Below are 18,483 nucleotides of genomic sequence, written 5' to 3' on the forward strand. Positions count from 1 at the left end.
CATAGAGCTAATGTGCCTGAAAAACACACTTTGGAAATATTTTCTCACCACCTATGGAAGGAGAGCGAAAATTTCAGATGGGGAGAATCATCGGGGGAATTAGAATTCTGATCTCTTCTCAAACAATGCTAATTCAGAAGCTGTCCTTGTCGCCTTCAAGGAAAATGCAGGGGACTTATTAACATCTCCTCTGTGCCAGGCATTGATCCTGGCACTTCAGATACAGTATTGCTAATAAAAGTATACTAATAGCTACCATTTATTGACCACCTAGAATGTGCCAGGCATTTTGTATAAGTGAACTTTACTACCCTTAACGTTTTTTGAAGAGTAGGTGGTATCATCCCCAGCTTAAAGATGGGGAGATGGAGGTTCCCAGGGCAAGTATGTGGAGCTAAGTTTCAAGTACAGGTTTGAAGGCTTCACGGCTTCTCTTTGTGAAACCCTGATAGGAGAATTTGGCATTTCCAGCAGCACTTAAGGAAGACTAGGGAAGGAAAGAGGAAAAGAAATAATCATAACAGCAGATGTTCACGTTCCTTCTACAGTTTAGAAAATGTTCCCCAACGCAGTTTCCCGTTGGATTCCAAGCATGCCCGATCGGGGCCCAACCTCCCTTTCCAGCCTCCATATGCCCAGTGCTGCCTGCGGGAGGCTCCATCCACGGAGCCCACGTGTCATCTCTCAACTCACGTGGTTCTTGTGACTTCCTGCCTCTTCTCACAATGATCCCTCGTCGCGGCTGACTTGATGGACCTTCCAAGTTCCAGTCTGCCTTCCCCGAGCACCTTGCCCAAGTCCTCCAGGCAGAATCAACCAAGCTGCTTTCTTTGTGCCATAGGATTTTATTCAAACCCATTTATTGCAGTTATCAGATTGAATCATAGATCCTGGTTGACAGAATGAATGGGTTAGGATGTAGCAGCTCTCTCAGGCAGGCATTCATTCTTTCTTGCTTTTTGTTTATTTATTTATTTTTTTTTTTAAATTTTTTTTTTTTAACATTTATTTATTTTTGAGACAGAGAGAGACAGAGCATGAACGGGGGAGGGTCAGAGAGAGAGGGAGACACAGAATCTGAAACGGGCTCCAGGCTCTGAGCAGTCAGCACAGAGCCCGATGCGGGGCTCGAACTCACGTACCGCGAGATCGTGACCTGAGCCGAAGTCTGACGCTTAACCGACTGAGCCACCCAGGCGCCCCTCTTGCTTTTTGTTTTTGAGGTTTACTTATTTATAGCAAGTTGAGGAGGGGGGTAGAGAGAGAAAGAGAGAGAATCTCAGGCAGGCTCCACGCTGAGTATGGAGCCCAACACGGGGCTCAATCACACGGCTCTGGGATCATGACCTAAGTTGAAACCAAGTGTGGGACACTCAACCAACTGAGCCACCCAGACACCCCTTCCTGTGTTTTCTTGAAATATTCCCTCTGCAGGCTGGTTTAACTTTTAGGTCTTCAATCGGATGGAACAACAAGATAGAACAAATCAGCCAGAGGAGGTGGGATGCGGGTTTTCCCTTTGGATTGGAATCTAAAGCCATATTACCAACAGCCATAGTATTCACTGTAGCCATGGCTTGCATGGCAAGTCTCCCTGATTTTTTTTTTTTTTTTTTTTTTTGTAAATTTACTTTGGAAATAATGAGGAAACCCTTAAAGCCAGATTATAGTTTGTCTGTTCTAGGAAGTGCCTGTTAAAGCAGCATCTAACACTATTCTGGACAATGGAGAAAATAGCACTTTAGGTATGCAAAGCAATGGCCCATGGCCTCTTTTGGGTGCATCTCCAAGACTGGCCTGTGGATCTTTCTCCTCCATTACCACTTAGCCCCCTGGAGGCTTGTCTTCTGATTGGTTGGTTGGGAGTGCAGAAATGTAGCTTAGACTTCTCAAGAAGAGCCAAAAAAAGTGTGGTCTTTTTTATTCATCTTTTTTTCCTTTGTCTTAGACTTTTTTTTTTTTTTTTTTTTTTTTTTTTTTGAGATCAAGATTGTCTATTATGTTCTGGCTCCCTCACATGAGAGGGTGGGCCTTGAATGTGCCACATTCACTGAAGGCTGAGATACCATTTTATCCTGAAGCCAAAATCTCAGAGCTGAACCAGAGAATGAACCCGGTTGTGCCTGGGCTCACCTGTCTGTTTCATTAATTCTTCTTACTGACTGTAGACCTCATGTAAGATTCAGACTTTGACCTTCCTCAATTTTACCCAAAATATATATTATATATATATTATATTATATCTCAGATGAATACTTTTATGGCCATATACGTTTTTATGTATCATTTTAAAACCTAAGTTACTAGAGAATTCTGGGGATGGCTTCAATTATACCTAAATGAATGGTGACCTTCAGACTGGTTGCCTTGGGTGGACATACCATTAATCAGGATTATTTAAGTATAAGTGGAAGATAATCACTCTGGCTGAATTAGACAAAAGAGGGATTTATTTTAAGGACACTGGGATGTCCCACAGAATCTGGGAACACAAATATGACCAGTTCCTGGGATCAGAAACAGAGATGCTCTCAGGGTTCAATTTCTATTTCCATCAGAAACAGAGATGCTCTCAGGATTCAATTTCTGTTTCTTTTATCTCTGATTCTCTCTACATATCCCTTTCATTCTTCCCCTTTTTTATGTATGAGTGGTTCTTCCATTTACTTACATCACAGGAAGCTAGAATATAAACCCAGCATGCACGTCCTATCCTACAGTAAACCATTCAAGGACTGACTGACTTTCTTTTTCCTTGGTTCTAGTTCCAAGACGCCCACACCAGCCCTCTGGTTGGCTTAACTCGGGAGAGGTGCCTGACTCACAGGGGTCTCCTGGTAACCATCTGGATGGAGTTGTCAGATGCGGTAGGTGGGTGTCAGAAGAAGGGCGAAGGTGTTGGGAAAATGAAAAATAAGCATGAAAACCAGCAACCTGTCAATGTATTTGTGAGCAAACACTGAATTCATTAGTTCTGCGAAGTCAAGTCAATCCATTTTCCTAGGAAGTGAGCAGTTGCAGATTTTTAACTCTATGAGGTATATGCCTCTATATTTATTTAAATGTATCTATTCTCAATGTAGAGCTTGGAATGAAACCTATGGAATCAAACTGGGGAGAGAGGACATATTCAAATTAATAAAGAATAATGCAGCACAGATAGGATATAATGACTGTTTTTAAAGCAAATATCTTAAAATTTGGAGAGATTTAAGAACGGCATGAACCAGTATCATTACTTTGCTTTTATTGCCATGCAAATCTGTTTTCTTAAGTTTATTTATTTATTTTGAGAGAGAGAAAGAGAGAGTGGGAGGGGCGCAGAGGAGAAAGGGAGAGAGAGAATCCCAAGCAGGCTCCACACTGTCAGCACAGAGCCGCATGTGGGGCTCGCACTCGTGAACCATGAGATCATGACCTAAGCTGAAACCAAAAGTCAGACACTTAACCGACTGAGCCACCCAGGCACCCCTCCATGCACATCAATGTTTTCTGAGCTATCTATAAGGTGACCATTGTTTAGGGAAGACTGTATTCATAACTATATTTGTATGGTGCCTCTACTTACTAGAATGTGAATAATCATACAGATCATCTAGCCTTGTTCAACCTACTCACTTTACAGATGGGAAAAAATTTTAAAAAAACCCCACAACACCTTGACCACCAGAATCCTCAAGAGCCCACAGTTATTTAGTGCCAGGTCCTAGTTTTCAGAATACACTGGAATGTTGCATTGTATTACTTTCTATTGCATTATGTCAATATCCACTTCATTCCAGCTCTCTCATTTCAAGGTAGGTGTAATGATATTTCTCTTCCTACCCAAAATAGAAGTTGTTGTGGATAAAGTGCACACAAATTGAAAAGCATTGTTATAGATTAAAATGTTACAGAATATTCAGTGCTATTATCTTCACCATTGATTTTCGCATAAGATCTATCCTCTTGTATGTGGCTTCAGCCAGAGATTTTAATGCTAGGAGAGTCCTTAGAGGTCATTTCTTCAAGCCTCTCATTTTACAGATGAGGACACAGAGCCCAGGGAGGCCTCTGTGGCTTGAAGAAGGTCACATATAATCAAAAAAAATCTTCAATATTGGACTTCTCTAAGGATAAACATCTTGTGGAGCAGCTCCCTTGAAATGCCTGCACAAAATCAAGCTGAGGCTGTTGTCTATTTCACATATAATTTCCCCTCTGGTATTTGACATTACACACGAAAGCACAAGGCCAGATGCTTAACTGCTTCTAAATGGAGGCTGTGAAATGATAAGCAACTTTTTGCCATCTTTTCTGTGGGTCATTGTGTCTTCTCCAAAGTCATTGTATTTTTGTTGTTTGTTAGCTTATTTCCAAACTGGGAATTATGAAAACGATCTCTTAAGGCATTAGAATGACTTATGGCAAACTATAATACAGCATTTCTAGATTTTTCAGGCATTATACTCTACCTTACATTTCCATTTGGTATGCAATTAAATGACCATAACTGGTATATTCCATCAACTCTTAGCACAACAAAAAGCTGTAAATAGAAAGAAAAAGACAATTCCTAGCCAAATACTCCTTGATGGTTTGATTTTGTCTCCTTTACAAGTAGAGTTTTTTCTTCTCAGCTAATAAATGGCATTCAGGATCACTGCAGAAAAATTGGAAAATATTTTAAAATGTAGTAAAAAGAAAAAAAATACCCATGATTTCACCATTCAGAGAAAATCTCCTTTGTTATTTCAATGCATTTCATACTCTTTCTCTTTTTAAAAAATTTTTATGGTGATAAAAGTATATAAAACATATGTGTATGCGTTGACATATAGTTATAAAATTTAATGAGTATTACTAAATTGAAAATTTATTTTAACACCTATTATCTGTCATTCGGGTCAGGAAATATATTATAAGCACCCCAGAAAATATCTATGGCTCTTGTGATTGCAACCTTCCTTTTGTATGATCACTATATTTCTGTAGCTTCTCTGTATAGTTTTAGTACCTATACAGGTGTCCCTACACTATACATTAATTGTAACACTTGTTGCAAAGAATGAACCAATATCAATCCATTATTATTAACTAAAGTCTATAGCTGTTGTTGTTTGTTTTTTATTAGAGAGAGAAAGAGAGAGAGAGCATGAGCAGGAGAGGGGAAGAGAGAGAGAAAGAGAGAAAATCTTAAGCAGGCTCCACACTGACACGGAGGTCGATTCCACGACTCTGGGATCGTGACCTGAGCCGAAATCAAGAGTCAAGACACTCACCACACACCCCTAAAGTCTATAGTTTATTCAGATTTCCTTGGTTTTCATCTACTGCCCTTCTTCTGTTCCAGGATCCCATCTATGACACCCCAATACATTTCATTGTCATGCCTCCTCAAGCTCCTCTTGGCTGTGACATTTGTTTAGACTTTCCTTGTTTTTGGTGACCTTAACAGTTTTGAGGAGTACTGGCCAGGTATTTTGTAGGGCATCCTCTCCTGGAATTTAAAAAAAATTTTTTTTTTCTCATGATTAGACTGGAGTTTTGGGCTTTGGGAGGGAAAATTGCAGAGACACAGTGGCACAGTCATCACATCATCTAAAAGGTATATATACAAATCATCTAAAAGGTGATTTGTGACTGTTGATGTTGACCTTGGTCACCTGGCTAACTAAGGCAGTATTCATTGTCCCACTGCAAGGTTACTCTTTCCCCCTTCTTTCCATACTGTCCTCTTTGGAAGGAATTTACTATGAGCGGTTCACACCTAAGCAGTGGAGAGCTGAGTAGCTACATACATTATTTGGAATTTTTCTGCACAGAATTGTCTCTTATTTTCCACTTATTAATTTACTCAATTATGTATTTATGTCATATTGACTCATGGGTATTTATTTTGCATTTTGGGCTATAATCCATACTTTATTGTTCAAATTATGACATCTTTGGCCATTGGGACCTCTGTCAGTTGTGTCCCATGTCTTCCTGCCATACTCTTATCAGTGTGTGTGTGTGTGTGTGTGTGTGTGTGTGTGTGTGAACACTTCCTTACTTCTTGCCGGTACAAGATATTCTGGGTTCATCTTATATATTTCCTTTGCTGATCTTAGAATCAATCACATTTCCAAAGAGCCTTGGTTCCTTTCGTTGGAGATTGATTTTAAGAATGAAAATCTGGGCTCTGGATGTGCTTGTTGCTAATGGGGTATCATTTCTTTTATTTCCGCTTCGCTGACAGAGCAAAGAGATACGTGTGTATACATTAGCTGGTGTACACATATTTATAAATATCGCTGTTACGTTAACAAATGTATCTGTGTTAAGCTGAGCATGAGTTTTTGCCGATGTCTCCAACTTTCATGCGTTGCCTCGCGGATCGTTCCAGCTTCTTCCCTTGCTTATCTGTGAAGTTGGACCCCAACAGGGAGAAAACCAGTTTCTAGTATCCACCACCCACTTACTTAATTGTTCAGTTGCTGTTTATATGCATAGAAATATGAGAATTGTTGCTCTAGATATTATATTTTCCTTCTATTAGTTTTCCGTGGCTGTGTTAGTAGTCACCACAGAAATTACAACGTGCACACCTACCTTATTCAAAATTAAAGTTTAATAAAACTCTTTACCCTCTTCCTTGAGAGACCTTAGAATACTTCACTTTCAGTTACCCCTCCCTTTGTCTTATTGTTATATGGTATTTTACTCTCTAGCGATGCACTTTTCTGTGCTGTGCATATGCATATATGTGTGATATTATTTATGTGCGTGTATGTGACTAGACATTAAGGTAAGTGTCCACTTACCTACATACTTATCACTTTCTTTGCTCTTCATTCGCTCCAACATCTCAGCTTTCCATCTGGGGTCACTTTCCTTTTGTTTGAACTATACTCTTTGTCAGTGAGATGTTTGATCATGAATTTGGTTTTGGTGTTGGAAGACTGTTTCACCCTCATTCTCAAAAGATAATTTTGCCCAGTGTAGGATTTTAAATTTACATGAAGTTTCTTTCCGTGCATTGGGATTTCATGGTTGATGTTGAAGTCCTATATCTATCCATTGCTAAACTTTGAGAGTAATCTACTTTATTTCCCTTTTATTCTTTCTTTTCTTTCTTTCTCTTCTTTCTCTTCTTTCTTTCTTTCTCCCCTCCTTCCCTCCTTCTTTCTCTCTTTCCTTCCTTCCTCCCTCCCTCCCTCCCTCTCTCCTTCTTTCTTTCTTTCTTTCTTTCTGTCACTTTGTAATTTGTCACAGTTTGGCAATAATGCATATAGATATTATTTTCTTTTTCTATTTATCCTGCTTGGGTTTTCTGAACCTGAGTTTGTGGATTCATTTCATTCATCAATTCTGGAAAATTATCACATATTATCTCTTCAAATATTGCCTCTGTTCCATTTTCTTCTTCTCCTTCTGAAACTTATAGTCACCAGTATTTCTGTCTCTCCTTCTGTCTCTGGGCTGTATGTGGATGCTATTGTCTGAATGCTTATGTTCTCCCCAAATTCGTATGCTGAAATCCTAACCCCATAATGATGGTATGAAGAGGTGGGGTCTTTGAGAGGTGATTGGGTCATAAGGGTAAACCTTTATGATTGGGATCAGTGCACTTATTAATGAGAATCCAGAGAATTATCTCACTCTTCCTGTGTGTGAGGGCGCAACAAAAAGATGCTGTGTATGAACCAGGAAGTAGGTACTGGACCTGCTGGTACTGTGACCTTAGACTTTCCAGCCTCCAGAACTGTGAGAAATAAATGTCACTTGTTTAGGAGCTGCTCAGTCTGTGGTATTCTGTTAAAACAGCCCCAGTGACTTAGACACTGGAAAACATCATCTTCTTTCCTGGTCTCCCTTTAGTTATGTCTAATCTGCTGTCCAATACAACTGTGGAGCTCTTATTTCCTTCTACTGTATATTTTATATCCAGAAGTTCTGGGTTTTTTTTTTTTCTTTCAAATCTACTGTATCATTTCTTACTGTTTTCTGTTACCACTGAATATTTTCAAGCTTGCTTTTTATTTCTGTAGACGTCATGGTTATTTTATAATCAGTGTGCAATTCTATTCCTTTTGTTCATTTTCTTTCATGTTGCCTTGCTTCCTTGTACAGCTGGTTATCTTTGCCAGCCTCCTGGTCATTGCACTGGAAAAATATTTGTTCAGATTCCTTGAGGTCAGAGATAAATGGGCCTTACTCCAGAGTGCCTTAGAAGCTTGAGGTTTCCTGGCCTGCATTAGGCTATACATGTCTGTGGACAGGAGGTTAGCAGATGGGTTTTGATCTGGTTTGCCCCTACCCTTAAGGGTCATGTTTATAGAAGGAAAGAACTCCTGTAATAATCCCAAACTCAGGCAGGTCTTGGGCCTGAACTTCTGCCCTCATGCTCTGCGAAGCCTTAGGACCAGAGGGTAAGAAGTTGGTACTGACAACCTCAGAGCAAGTGCTACATTCATTATACTTGTGATTATTCATTGCGTGATATTCTCTATCCTGATTTTTTCTCTTAACATTATGTTTTCCATATACTCCATACCTGATATTTATCTTTCAACAAAATAATGTAATTCTTTTTTAGAGTTATCAAAAGCTGCTTAAAAAAAAAGTTTATTTGTTCTGAGAGAGGGAGAAAGAGCTTGGGAGGGGCAGAGAGAGGGGAAAAGAGAGAGAATCCTAAGCATACTCCACACTGTCAGTACAGAGCCTGATGTGGAGCTCTAACCCATGACCTGTGAGATCATGACCTGAGCCAAAACCAAGAGTTAGGTGCTTAACTGACTGAGCCACCTGGGTGTCCCAAAAACTGCTTAAAAAAAATCTTCACAGGATTTCCACCATATTAAGAACTTAAACAAATTTTTCCAGCAAAATTTATTACCAGTAAATTCTGATTACCTTTTAGATCTTTTATACTGGAGAAATAAAAATATTGAAGATCATAAAATTTCGGTCTAACACTAGAGAACAGAGAACTGAATTTGATAATATATCAGGTGCATAACAATAATAATGAAAACCTCAATAATATGTCAATTCCAGGTAAGGCTAGTGAAGAAGAGAGGTAGAGGGAAAAAGTGTTAAGATCTGCCCGTGACCGTAGCTGAGCTTTGATCCCTGGACCACTCCTTGTTCCTCCAGCTAGGGACCACTACTTACTTTTCCTTGCATGCTGAAAGCTGGCCATTGTCCAGGAATGATTCCTGCTCTAATAAGAAGCATAAAAGCCCCCTGGCTGACCCTCCTGTACTTCTGGAAGGAGTGTAAATTGCTACAGCTATTCTGAAGACCAATCCAACAATATTCAGTGCAGTTAAGTGATTGTTTGCCTTGTAACTCAACAATTTCATTTGTGAGTAGTGTATCCAGAGAACCTCGCCCATGGGTGGATGATGAGAATCTATGAGAATATGCGTAGAATAAAAAATTGGAGGCAGCGGCACTGTTTATCCCTAAAAGAAGGGGTATGTAAAATACAACGTGTGTATATGACACAATGCCATATAGCAGCCAGAAGGATGGAACGGATCTACAAATAGCAATGTCTCAAACACATAATGTTAAGTGAAAAAAAAAGGAAATAGAATGAGATCATAGAATGAGGTCTGTTGCTACTAACAAACCACCCCGAATTTATTGGCTTATAACAACTGTTTATTAGCTCATGAGGCTATGCGTCCGCATTTGGGGTTGGGATGTGCAGGGCATTTCTGCTGGTCTCTTCTGGGCTCATCATTCATTCCCCTGCAGTTGGTTGGCAATTGGAACAATTGTTAAAAGGTTGTCTTAGATGGCTTTACCTGCCCATCTTGGCACTGATGTTGGCTTCTTCTGTCTCGGAGGGCCTCATGTTTGCAACAACTTGTGGGCTAGCCTGGGCTTTCTCACATAGTAGCAGGAGAGTTGCCAGAGCAAGAGAGGTCAGGCCCCAAAGGACAAGCTGTTATTAAGCCTTTGCTTGATCATGTGCAAGTTGTGTGCCACACCTGGGGTCACAAATGAAGAGGGTACATGACAGCATGGATCCAAGGAGGTGGGTGGTTCACTGGATGCCAGAACAGCAACAATCTGCCACAATAGAATACTAATTGTTGTAGGCCGAATGGTGTTCCCCCACAAATCCATATGTTGAAGACTTAATACCAGGACCTCTGGATGTAACCATATTTAGAGACAAAGTCTTAAAAAAGGTAATTAAGTTAAAATGAAGTTTTCAGCCTGGGCCCCAGTAGTATCTGGCTGATGCCCTTACAAGAAGAGGAAATTGAGATACCACGTTTGTGCTCACACAGAGGAGACACAACGTGAGGCTGCAGTGAGAGACAGCCATTGGTAAGCCAAAGGCAGAGGCCTGAGAAGAAATCAACCCTGCTGACATCTTGATCTTAGACTCTAGCCTCTGAAACTGTGAAAAACTTCTGTTGGTTAAGCTACCCCATCTGTGGTGTTTTGTCATGGCTGCCCGAGCTAACTCATATGGTGGTATTCATCTAAATGTGAAGGGTTCACCCGCAAGCCATGATTGTGTTTTCCACAGATACCAAGGGAGTTGACTAAACACGTGTGCAGATCAGAAGTACGTGTATTACATTCGGAGTGGAGGTGTCTGTGAGGGAAAGAGAATGGTATTGGGGCAGGAAATAAGGTGAAAAACAATCTGAAAAGAGAGCCATGCACGGATGGGTGATAATAGTGTGCCATGTGTTTGAGAAGGTGATCAATTCAAATCTGTACCTGAACTTAAAAAATGGAATAAAGTAAAATAAAAAGATAGTCTCTCCTGGTTGAGGCAGAGTGGGCTTTCTTAGCAGGGATAACACCAATTTTAAAAACCTAATATTATTGAATTCTACTATATGAGAGGTTGTCTTACATCATTAAATCTTCTACATGAAGGCAACATTGCTCTCATTTAGACGAGAGGAAACTGAGGCAAAGAGAATTTAAGTATGCTGTCCATAGATACACCATGAGTAGTGGTGGGCAGGGGGTTGAACTCCAGTCTGTGTGATTCCCACCCTGAGCCTTGGCAGTTCCCATTTGATCGTCCATAACTTAGCATCTGTGTCTCTTCAGCTTCTTCGGCCCTTTCCTCATGTCTAGAGTTGGATTCCTTCCTTTCTCTCAGGTGTTTGTCTTCTTTCTGAGTCACTGGTCTCCTGTCACCTGCCTTGCTCTCTGATGCTACTGTCTGGCCCTGATGTGCAGGCTGGCTCTCTCCTGGTTCACCAACACACTTGCACCTCACCAGGGTGGCTCCAGCATTGCATCCCCAAGGTCAGGGCGCTGGAGGCAGAGAGAAAGAACACAGGCAGCAGTAGGCAGAAAGAAGCATAAGATCAGGCTTTATTTAACTCTTTCGGCTGTGATTGTGGGCACTTTGAAATATGGGTGACCAAGTTCCATCTTCAGAGATTCTGATATAACTAGTCGGGGGTGCAATCTTGGCAACAAACATTTTCAGAAAGCTTGCCAGGTGACTGCCCTATACAGTCAAGGTTGAGAATTACTGGTTGGAAGTTTGAATTTTAGTGCTAAATGGATACTTTTTATTTTTTTTAATTGATAATTTATATTTAAATGTTTATGATTTTTAAATGTTTATTTATTTTTGAGAGAGACAGAAAAAGAGAGCCTGGGGAGGGGCAGAGAGATGGGGGGAACAGAGGATCTGAAGCAGGCTCTGTGCTGACAGCAGAGAGCCCGATGCAGGGTTCAGACTCACTCACTGTGAGATCATGAGCTGAGCCGAAGTCAGACACTTAACAGACTGAGCCGCCCAGGTGCCCACAAACTGTAAGATATTTAAGTGCACAGTGTGATGATTTGATATATGTACACATTGTCAAAGGATTCCTCCTGCTGAGTTAATTAATACTTCCATTACCTCACATATTTACTCCTCCCCCTTTTCTTTTTTTGGTAAGAATGTTGGAATTTTAGTAAATTTCAATGATACAATACAGTGTTATCAACTATAGTCTAATGTTATTCATTAGATCCTCAGGCCTGAATCATCTTTTGACTGAAAGCTTGTACCTTTTTACCAGCGTCTCCCTCGCCAGCCTCCTAACCATCCCCTTATGATGGTGAGTGGGAGCAGATTGTTAAGTATGGAAGAATTTTCCAAGCTGATTGGTGGTAGGTTAAATTAGCCACAGTGAGAGTATTTATACCACAGAAATGGGAAAATGTGACAAATCAGGGCTTGTTTTTTAGAGAGTTGGTTGACCAGAATGCCGGTGGATGCAATTTGCATGAGTTATGAAACTTCATGTATATAAAAGGCTGAATGCTGTATGATGCAGTGCAAGTGTTCATGCTATGGAGTCAGAAATGGGAGCTCAAGTCAAACAGTTTACAACCTTATAGCCAAGTGATGAAGGGAAAATTATTTTGTCCTACCTGGGCTTCGATTTTCCTAGCTTTTAAGTAGGAATCATCATGCCTACCTCACTGGAGTACTATGAGGAGGAAAACTCAAATATGAATGAATTTAGCATTGTGTACAAAATAGATGCTTGAAAGATACTGGTTGAATTTGCCCAAGGAACAGAGCGTAGCTAACAAACCCATCCATAATGCTTTCAGAAAATGCAAATGATAGGACTACTTACAAATGTTTAGTGTATATCTAATATTATATTTTTCAATCATCAGGCTCCTTCACTCACAACCTTTTGAGGTAGATGCTGTGCTTTGCCATCATTTTATTTTATTTTTTATTTTATTTTTATTGTTTTTAGAGAGAAAGGGCATGCAAGCAGGGGATAAGGTCAGAGGGAGGGAGAAATAATCTTAAGAAAGCTCCACCCTCAGTGAAGATCCTGATGCGAGGCTTGATCTCACAACCTTGGGATCATGACCTGAGCTGAAATCAAGAGTCAGATGCTCAACTGACTGAGCAGCACAGATGCCCCAGAGCTTTTTTTTTTTTTTTTTTTTTTTTTTTTTTTGACAGGGCTTGGATCTGTCAGGGTACAGAGCCACTCCTCCTAACCATTATGTGCTACTGGTAAATGATGCTAAATGCCAAATAATGATAATGCATGCAATACAGATGATCACGTGTGCTAAGTGTGTCTGCCTCATTCAATTAGGTGTGACATCATCTGGAAAACAGCACCCTTTGAATCAATTAACATGGAGTTACAGCTTTGTAGATTCCTCAGGGGCTGCCTGAGATCTTTGCCAGAAAGCGTGCCATAAATTGTGGTCATGTTTTACACAGTGCAGCCACTCTCTAGGATCCTGTGGGGATTAGAGTCCTACCGGAAGAGGTTCTTACTGTCTTCAGCTAAACCAGCTTGAAGCCCTTCCCCGCCCAACCCTGTTCTCTTTCCAAGATCCTATTAACAAACCTTCGATATGGTGCTGATAACAGCTTGCCCCTGCGTGACTGGCCTCTCCTCCTTCTTTGGAGCCTGGACCAGCTCCTTTAAAGAATATAAAAGAAAGTCACTCATTTCATCCTGATCTCGCTTAATCAATTTTGCCGTTTCTGGGCCATTAGAAGGTCTACAATTTCTTCAACTCTCCACACTGCATTTCGATTAAGGGCAGAGATATTTTTCCTCCTCTGGAATTTTCCTTCCTGTCTGGTGTCCTGCAGAACAGAGGCAATGTAAGAAGCTTCCTCTCTTGTTTTCATGGAAAAGAAACCTAGGAAAGGGATTTTGTTTCCCTACCATTTATTTATTTTTTATTCACCAGCCACACTTATTCCTCTTAGAGAAGCATCTTCCTCTTTTCTTCTTTTCCCTCTCTTCCTCCCTCCTTCCTTTCCTCCTGCCTTCTCTCTCTCTTTTTTCTCACTTTTATACAGTGACTTCTATAATAGATTATGTTCTGCATAATTTCACCTCCAAGGAATTGCCAAAATAGTGCTCTGAATCTCCTGAGAATGAAAACAACCAAAATAATCTGTTTCTACAGTCGAGTTGATCAGATTTTGAGAGGAAATTTGAAGTCTGGATTTGAGAATTTCACTTTAAAATATTTTGCATCAGCTCCTAACTAGTGAATAGTGAATTATCCTTTCTATGTATAACCCAGATGGTTGTTGGAGATCTTTCTTTGGTGCATCTTTCTGTGCATGTGTGTGCGTGTGTACATGTGTGTGTGTGTGTGTGTGTGTGTGTGTGTGTGTAGGGTGGAAAGAGTGGAAAGATGCACCTCTGGGGAGGTTCTGAAGACTGATTTAAAATGACTGAGAAGTGCTTGAAGAACTACAAGCTGATTCTGATTAGAATCACATTTTAGAGAGATTTTGGAAAGAGACTAGTGCACCCCATTCAGATTAGAGAGGGGGGCAGACCCTAAAACTCTCCAGTTACAGAAGGATGAATGTGAGCTTTGGTGTGGGGTGAGCATGTGGCTGGGCATATGTGGGCATGCATGGTAATGTTTGTCATTCCTCAAAGATGACACCATATCTCTTTGCCTGAGGCTTTCTTTGTCATTGCTAAGCGAAGCCTGTTTCATGTGCGAATTCATGGCATATGAGGAATAACCTGTGATTTGACTCTTTTTTTTTTCCATTAGCAAGTTTTGTTATAATAAATGCTAGATTAAGAGTCTGGGCATTAAATAACCTAGAATCCTAGTTTTATCTTTGCTGCCTGGGCAAAGAGAGACAAATTCTTAACCTCATGAGCCTCAACCTTCAATTGGAAAATGGAATTGATCAATATCTACCTACAGAGGCTGGATGAGATAATGCCTGGAGAGCCCCTTGTGCTGCAAGTCACAGGCATGAAATAAGAGCCCAACAAATGTGAGTTATTTTAATTGTTTTTACCTACTCATTTTATTAAGATACATTAGATTTCTTAAAGTATTTGCTCAAGTATCTTTTCTGAGAGCTTTTTTTTTCCTGGCTTTTCAAGGTAGAGCTCAGGCAATGCTTATTTCATGTCTCAGTTGAAGTTCAAAACATGTTGTTGGTAATTTATCTTTTTTTTTTTTTAATCTGTCTCTTCCAGTCCACTGGATCCTTTTGACCAAAAGGCGTGCTATGAATATTGTTAATCTTGGTACATGACTAACGAGTACTGAGGCCAGTACCTGCACATACTGCCAAGTACCTGTCTCTGTTTATTCATCAGGTACTTATTGAGTGCCAGATGTGCTAGGGGCTAGGCATGCAATGGTATGCAGTCCCTATCTTCAGAAAGCTCACAGGCTCATGAGGAATATGGATAAAGAGTAAAGTAACACATATTGTGTTAAAAAGGGAAGTTCAGCTATACTTTTTATACTTAGAAGAGGCTGAGCCAACTTCTTTGACATCCGAAGAATCTTAAGGCAGAAAGTGGAGAAAGTTTTGTGGGAGGTGGGAGGGTGCAGGGGGAACTGTCCAGCAGAGCTTCAGCTGAAATCACATCCAAGGTGACTATGTACAATGTAGAGGGCCTTGACCATCTATCTACCCATTGGGATAAAAAAAAAAAAAATGCTTTGCCCTAAACCTCATGGGAAATTTGCCAACATTCAAGACATCTTAAGAGCTATGAAAACCACTTCAGAAATTCCTGAATTTTCCCACAGTTACACACCATCAGAGCTCAGTTGGCTTCCTTCTGTAACTACCCAACAATCATAGTTGAGAAACAAACCACTAGTTTTAAAAAATGTGTAATATATTCACTGAGTGTGTGTGTGTGTGTGTGTGTGTGTGTGTGTGTGATTTAATTTTTTTCAGAATAAATACTAGCATTTTTTGAAACTAAAACTTGTTTTATATTCTCTCAAAGCCTGACTCATCTCTTAGCATGCCTTGTCAAATCATCAACCCCCTGAGGAAGCAGCTGATATTGCTTCCTGAAAAACTAACCACTCTTTTCTTAGCAGGAGGACATGTAGTCTAAGTGAAGGAGAAGAAGAGAATGCATATCAATTCCCCACAGCATGCATAGTATTTGAAAAATAATGCAATGGCCACAGTTTCCTCTTGGGGATGTGTTGGGGGTGGGGAGAGTGTGACTCTGACAATCTCTAATGGTTAGATTCAGAGAAGGTTGGGCATAATATTCAGCTCCTCAAATGGTTATTTTTGAAAGAATGGCTACCACTCTACATACTAACCGTCTCTTCAAACTACATTATCCATAAAGATTATTATTCTTTTGTATAATGGAAAGTGCGTGTGCTTTAGAGGCAGAAACAGCTGGGTCCAAATTCTGGCTCTGCTGAATACAAAGTCTGTGATCTCAGGGTAAACATTTATTCTTTCTGAGACTCCATTTCCTCATCCTTGAGGGAGAGAAATAATACTTCTTTCACAGCTTTCTTTTGCAAAGATTAGATGATGTGATATCTGTTAAACTGAGTGAAGAGTCAATATTCAATGATGTTTGTTCCTTCCCTATTTCCTTAGTCAAAGGAGCAGGAAGCAGTGTCTGGCTCACACTGTAAGCAGAGACCCACATTCCTCAAGGAGGATATCTTTCACCTATAGTACAGCCATCATTGTTGAATTTCCAGAGCCCTGAGAAGCAGCCATGAATTAATTTTATTTACTTATTAGATTTTTAAATTACTTTACCTAATTAGGTTTATTTTATTTATCATTCACTTATTAGATTTTTCTCAGTCAAGATTTCCATGGACTATCCTCCTCTAAAGTAAATAGAATATACAGCTTATTCAGAACAGACTTTTATAAGATTCACCCAGAAGGAAAAAGAACCAGGAATATGGGCGTGCAATTAATGGAAGATTAAAACCTAGTGGTCAATAAACACATAAGAAGATCCTCAGTCTTAATCATGTAAATGAAAATAAATATTATGAAACGTCATTTCAGACCCATCCACCTGCCAAAAAGTGTAAGATCATCAGTACTAAGAGACGGTGAGGTGGCAGAACAATGGAGATCCTCACAGACTGCTGGTGGCTTTGAAAATGAGTAAAACGACTTTGGAGAGTGATTTGACAATATGTAGTCATGTTGAAGGTACACGCAGCCTCTGACCAAGTGATTGCCTTTGTAGGTGTGTACTCAGGAGCAGTTGTCACACGTGTCCGTGGAGATGTGTGAGCATGGTTGTTAACCGCACAAAGGAAGGAAGGGGCAATTGAATGGTCCAGCAATAAACATGGACCAGATATATTTTAGTGTTTTCCTAAGCTTGTTAAAATGAGTTAAACATACATATGGGCATGAAAATATCTCCAAGATGTACCACATCATTAAAAATGTACCACAACCATTTCACGTGTGCACATGGAGACAAGGACGAGGATGTGTGTTGGTGTTTACTACCACACTAGTGACAAGTTGAAAACAAGTTAAATACCCATCCGCAGGGGACGTGTTAACTAATTGTGGTGGATTCATAAAATGGATGATTAAATGGCAGCTAGATTAAACTAGAGGGGTTGTATCGATATGGGTGAATAGCAAATGCAGAAGGAAGTATGTGTATCTTTTAGAAGTTAAATGCATGCAAAATTACACTACGTATTATTTAGTAGTACAGTTGACCCTTGCACAATGCATGGGTTAGGGGCATTGATGCCCCCAGAGTCAAAAACCCATGAATAACTTAAGACTCCCTTAAAAACATAATTAGTAGCCCCTTGTTGACTGGAAGCCCTAATGGTAACATGAACATGGTAATGCTAGCATATGTTTTTGTGTGTTACATGTCTTATATATTGGATTATTACAATAAAGTAAGCTAGAGAAAAAATATTAAGAACATCATAAGGAAGAGAAAAATACATTTATAGTACTGTGTGTATATTTACTGAAAAATTATCTGCCTGTGGGCAGGCCAAGCTGGATGCACTGGACAAAGTGGGGTGGTGGATGGCAGGGGGCCCAGGATGGAGAGTTTCCCGAGCATGGAGACCTTGGTCCAGTAGGAAGCCTGGGTGGAGGGGGAGGGGTGCGCAGGCAAGCGGCAACAGGACCCAGAGGTGCACCATCTGCCTGTGGCCATGGATAGCTGTGGTCAGTCGTGAGTGTGCTGGGCTCCAGGAGACGGAGGGGTTGGGGTTCAGTAGCAGGGAGGAGGGTTATAAGCCTGATCCAGGAAGGGTCTGCACCCCTGAGCCCGGCCTGGAGCACTATGGGGAGGGAGGGCAGGAGTGCTGGGGCTTCGAGGCTCCCTGCACAGCATCACCCCTGCCCTCTGGATACTCTGCTTCAGTCCAGCGTCCTGCCCACCAGTCCCCATGCTTGACCCCACCAGCCTGTCTGCACATGGGGGAGCCTGCACATGCCCGGGGGCTGCTGACGGCCTTGAAGGGGGGTTGGGGGGGCTCCCTCCACCCCACCTCCCAGGGTGCTCAGAGGGCAGCAGGCACAATCTCTGCTTAAAGGCACAGCCTTCCATTCTGTCCCTTGGAGACTGGGGTGAGCAGCTGTGAATAAATGCCTTGTGCCTTTTGCTGTCATTTCTTAAAAAAGAAAAAAATCCACCTATAAGTGGATCCATTCAGTTCAAGGGCCAACTGTATATACGTATATAAATAAAGTACAGATGAACCTATGGG

General features: G+C 40.7%; 1 protein-coding gene across 1 annotated transcript in view; it reads left to right on the plus strand.

The window, feature by feature from the left end:
- LOC132668529 (S-formylglutathione hydrolase-like) overlaps positions 1–18,483 on the plus strand; it is a 50,525-nt gene that overhangs the window by 8,574 nt on the left and 23,468 nt on the right. Inside the window, 1 exon segment of the mRNA XM_081795801.1 lies at positions 2,766–2,867. Coding sequence (XP_081651927.1) covers positions 2,766–2,867 — 102 coding nt within the window.

This window comes from Panthera onca, chromosome B3 (assembly GCF_046562875.1).
Source record: "Panthera onca isolate mPanOnc1 chromosome B3, mPanOnc1 haplotype 2, whole genome shotgun sequence".
Lineage (NCBI taxonomy): Eukaryota > Metazoa > Chordata > Mammalia > Carnivora > Felidae > Panthera > Panthera onca.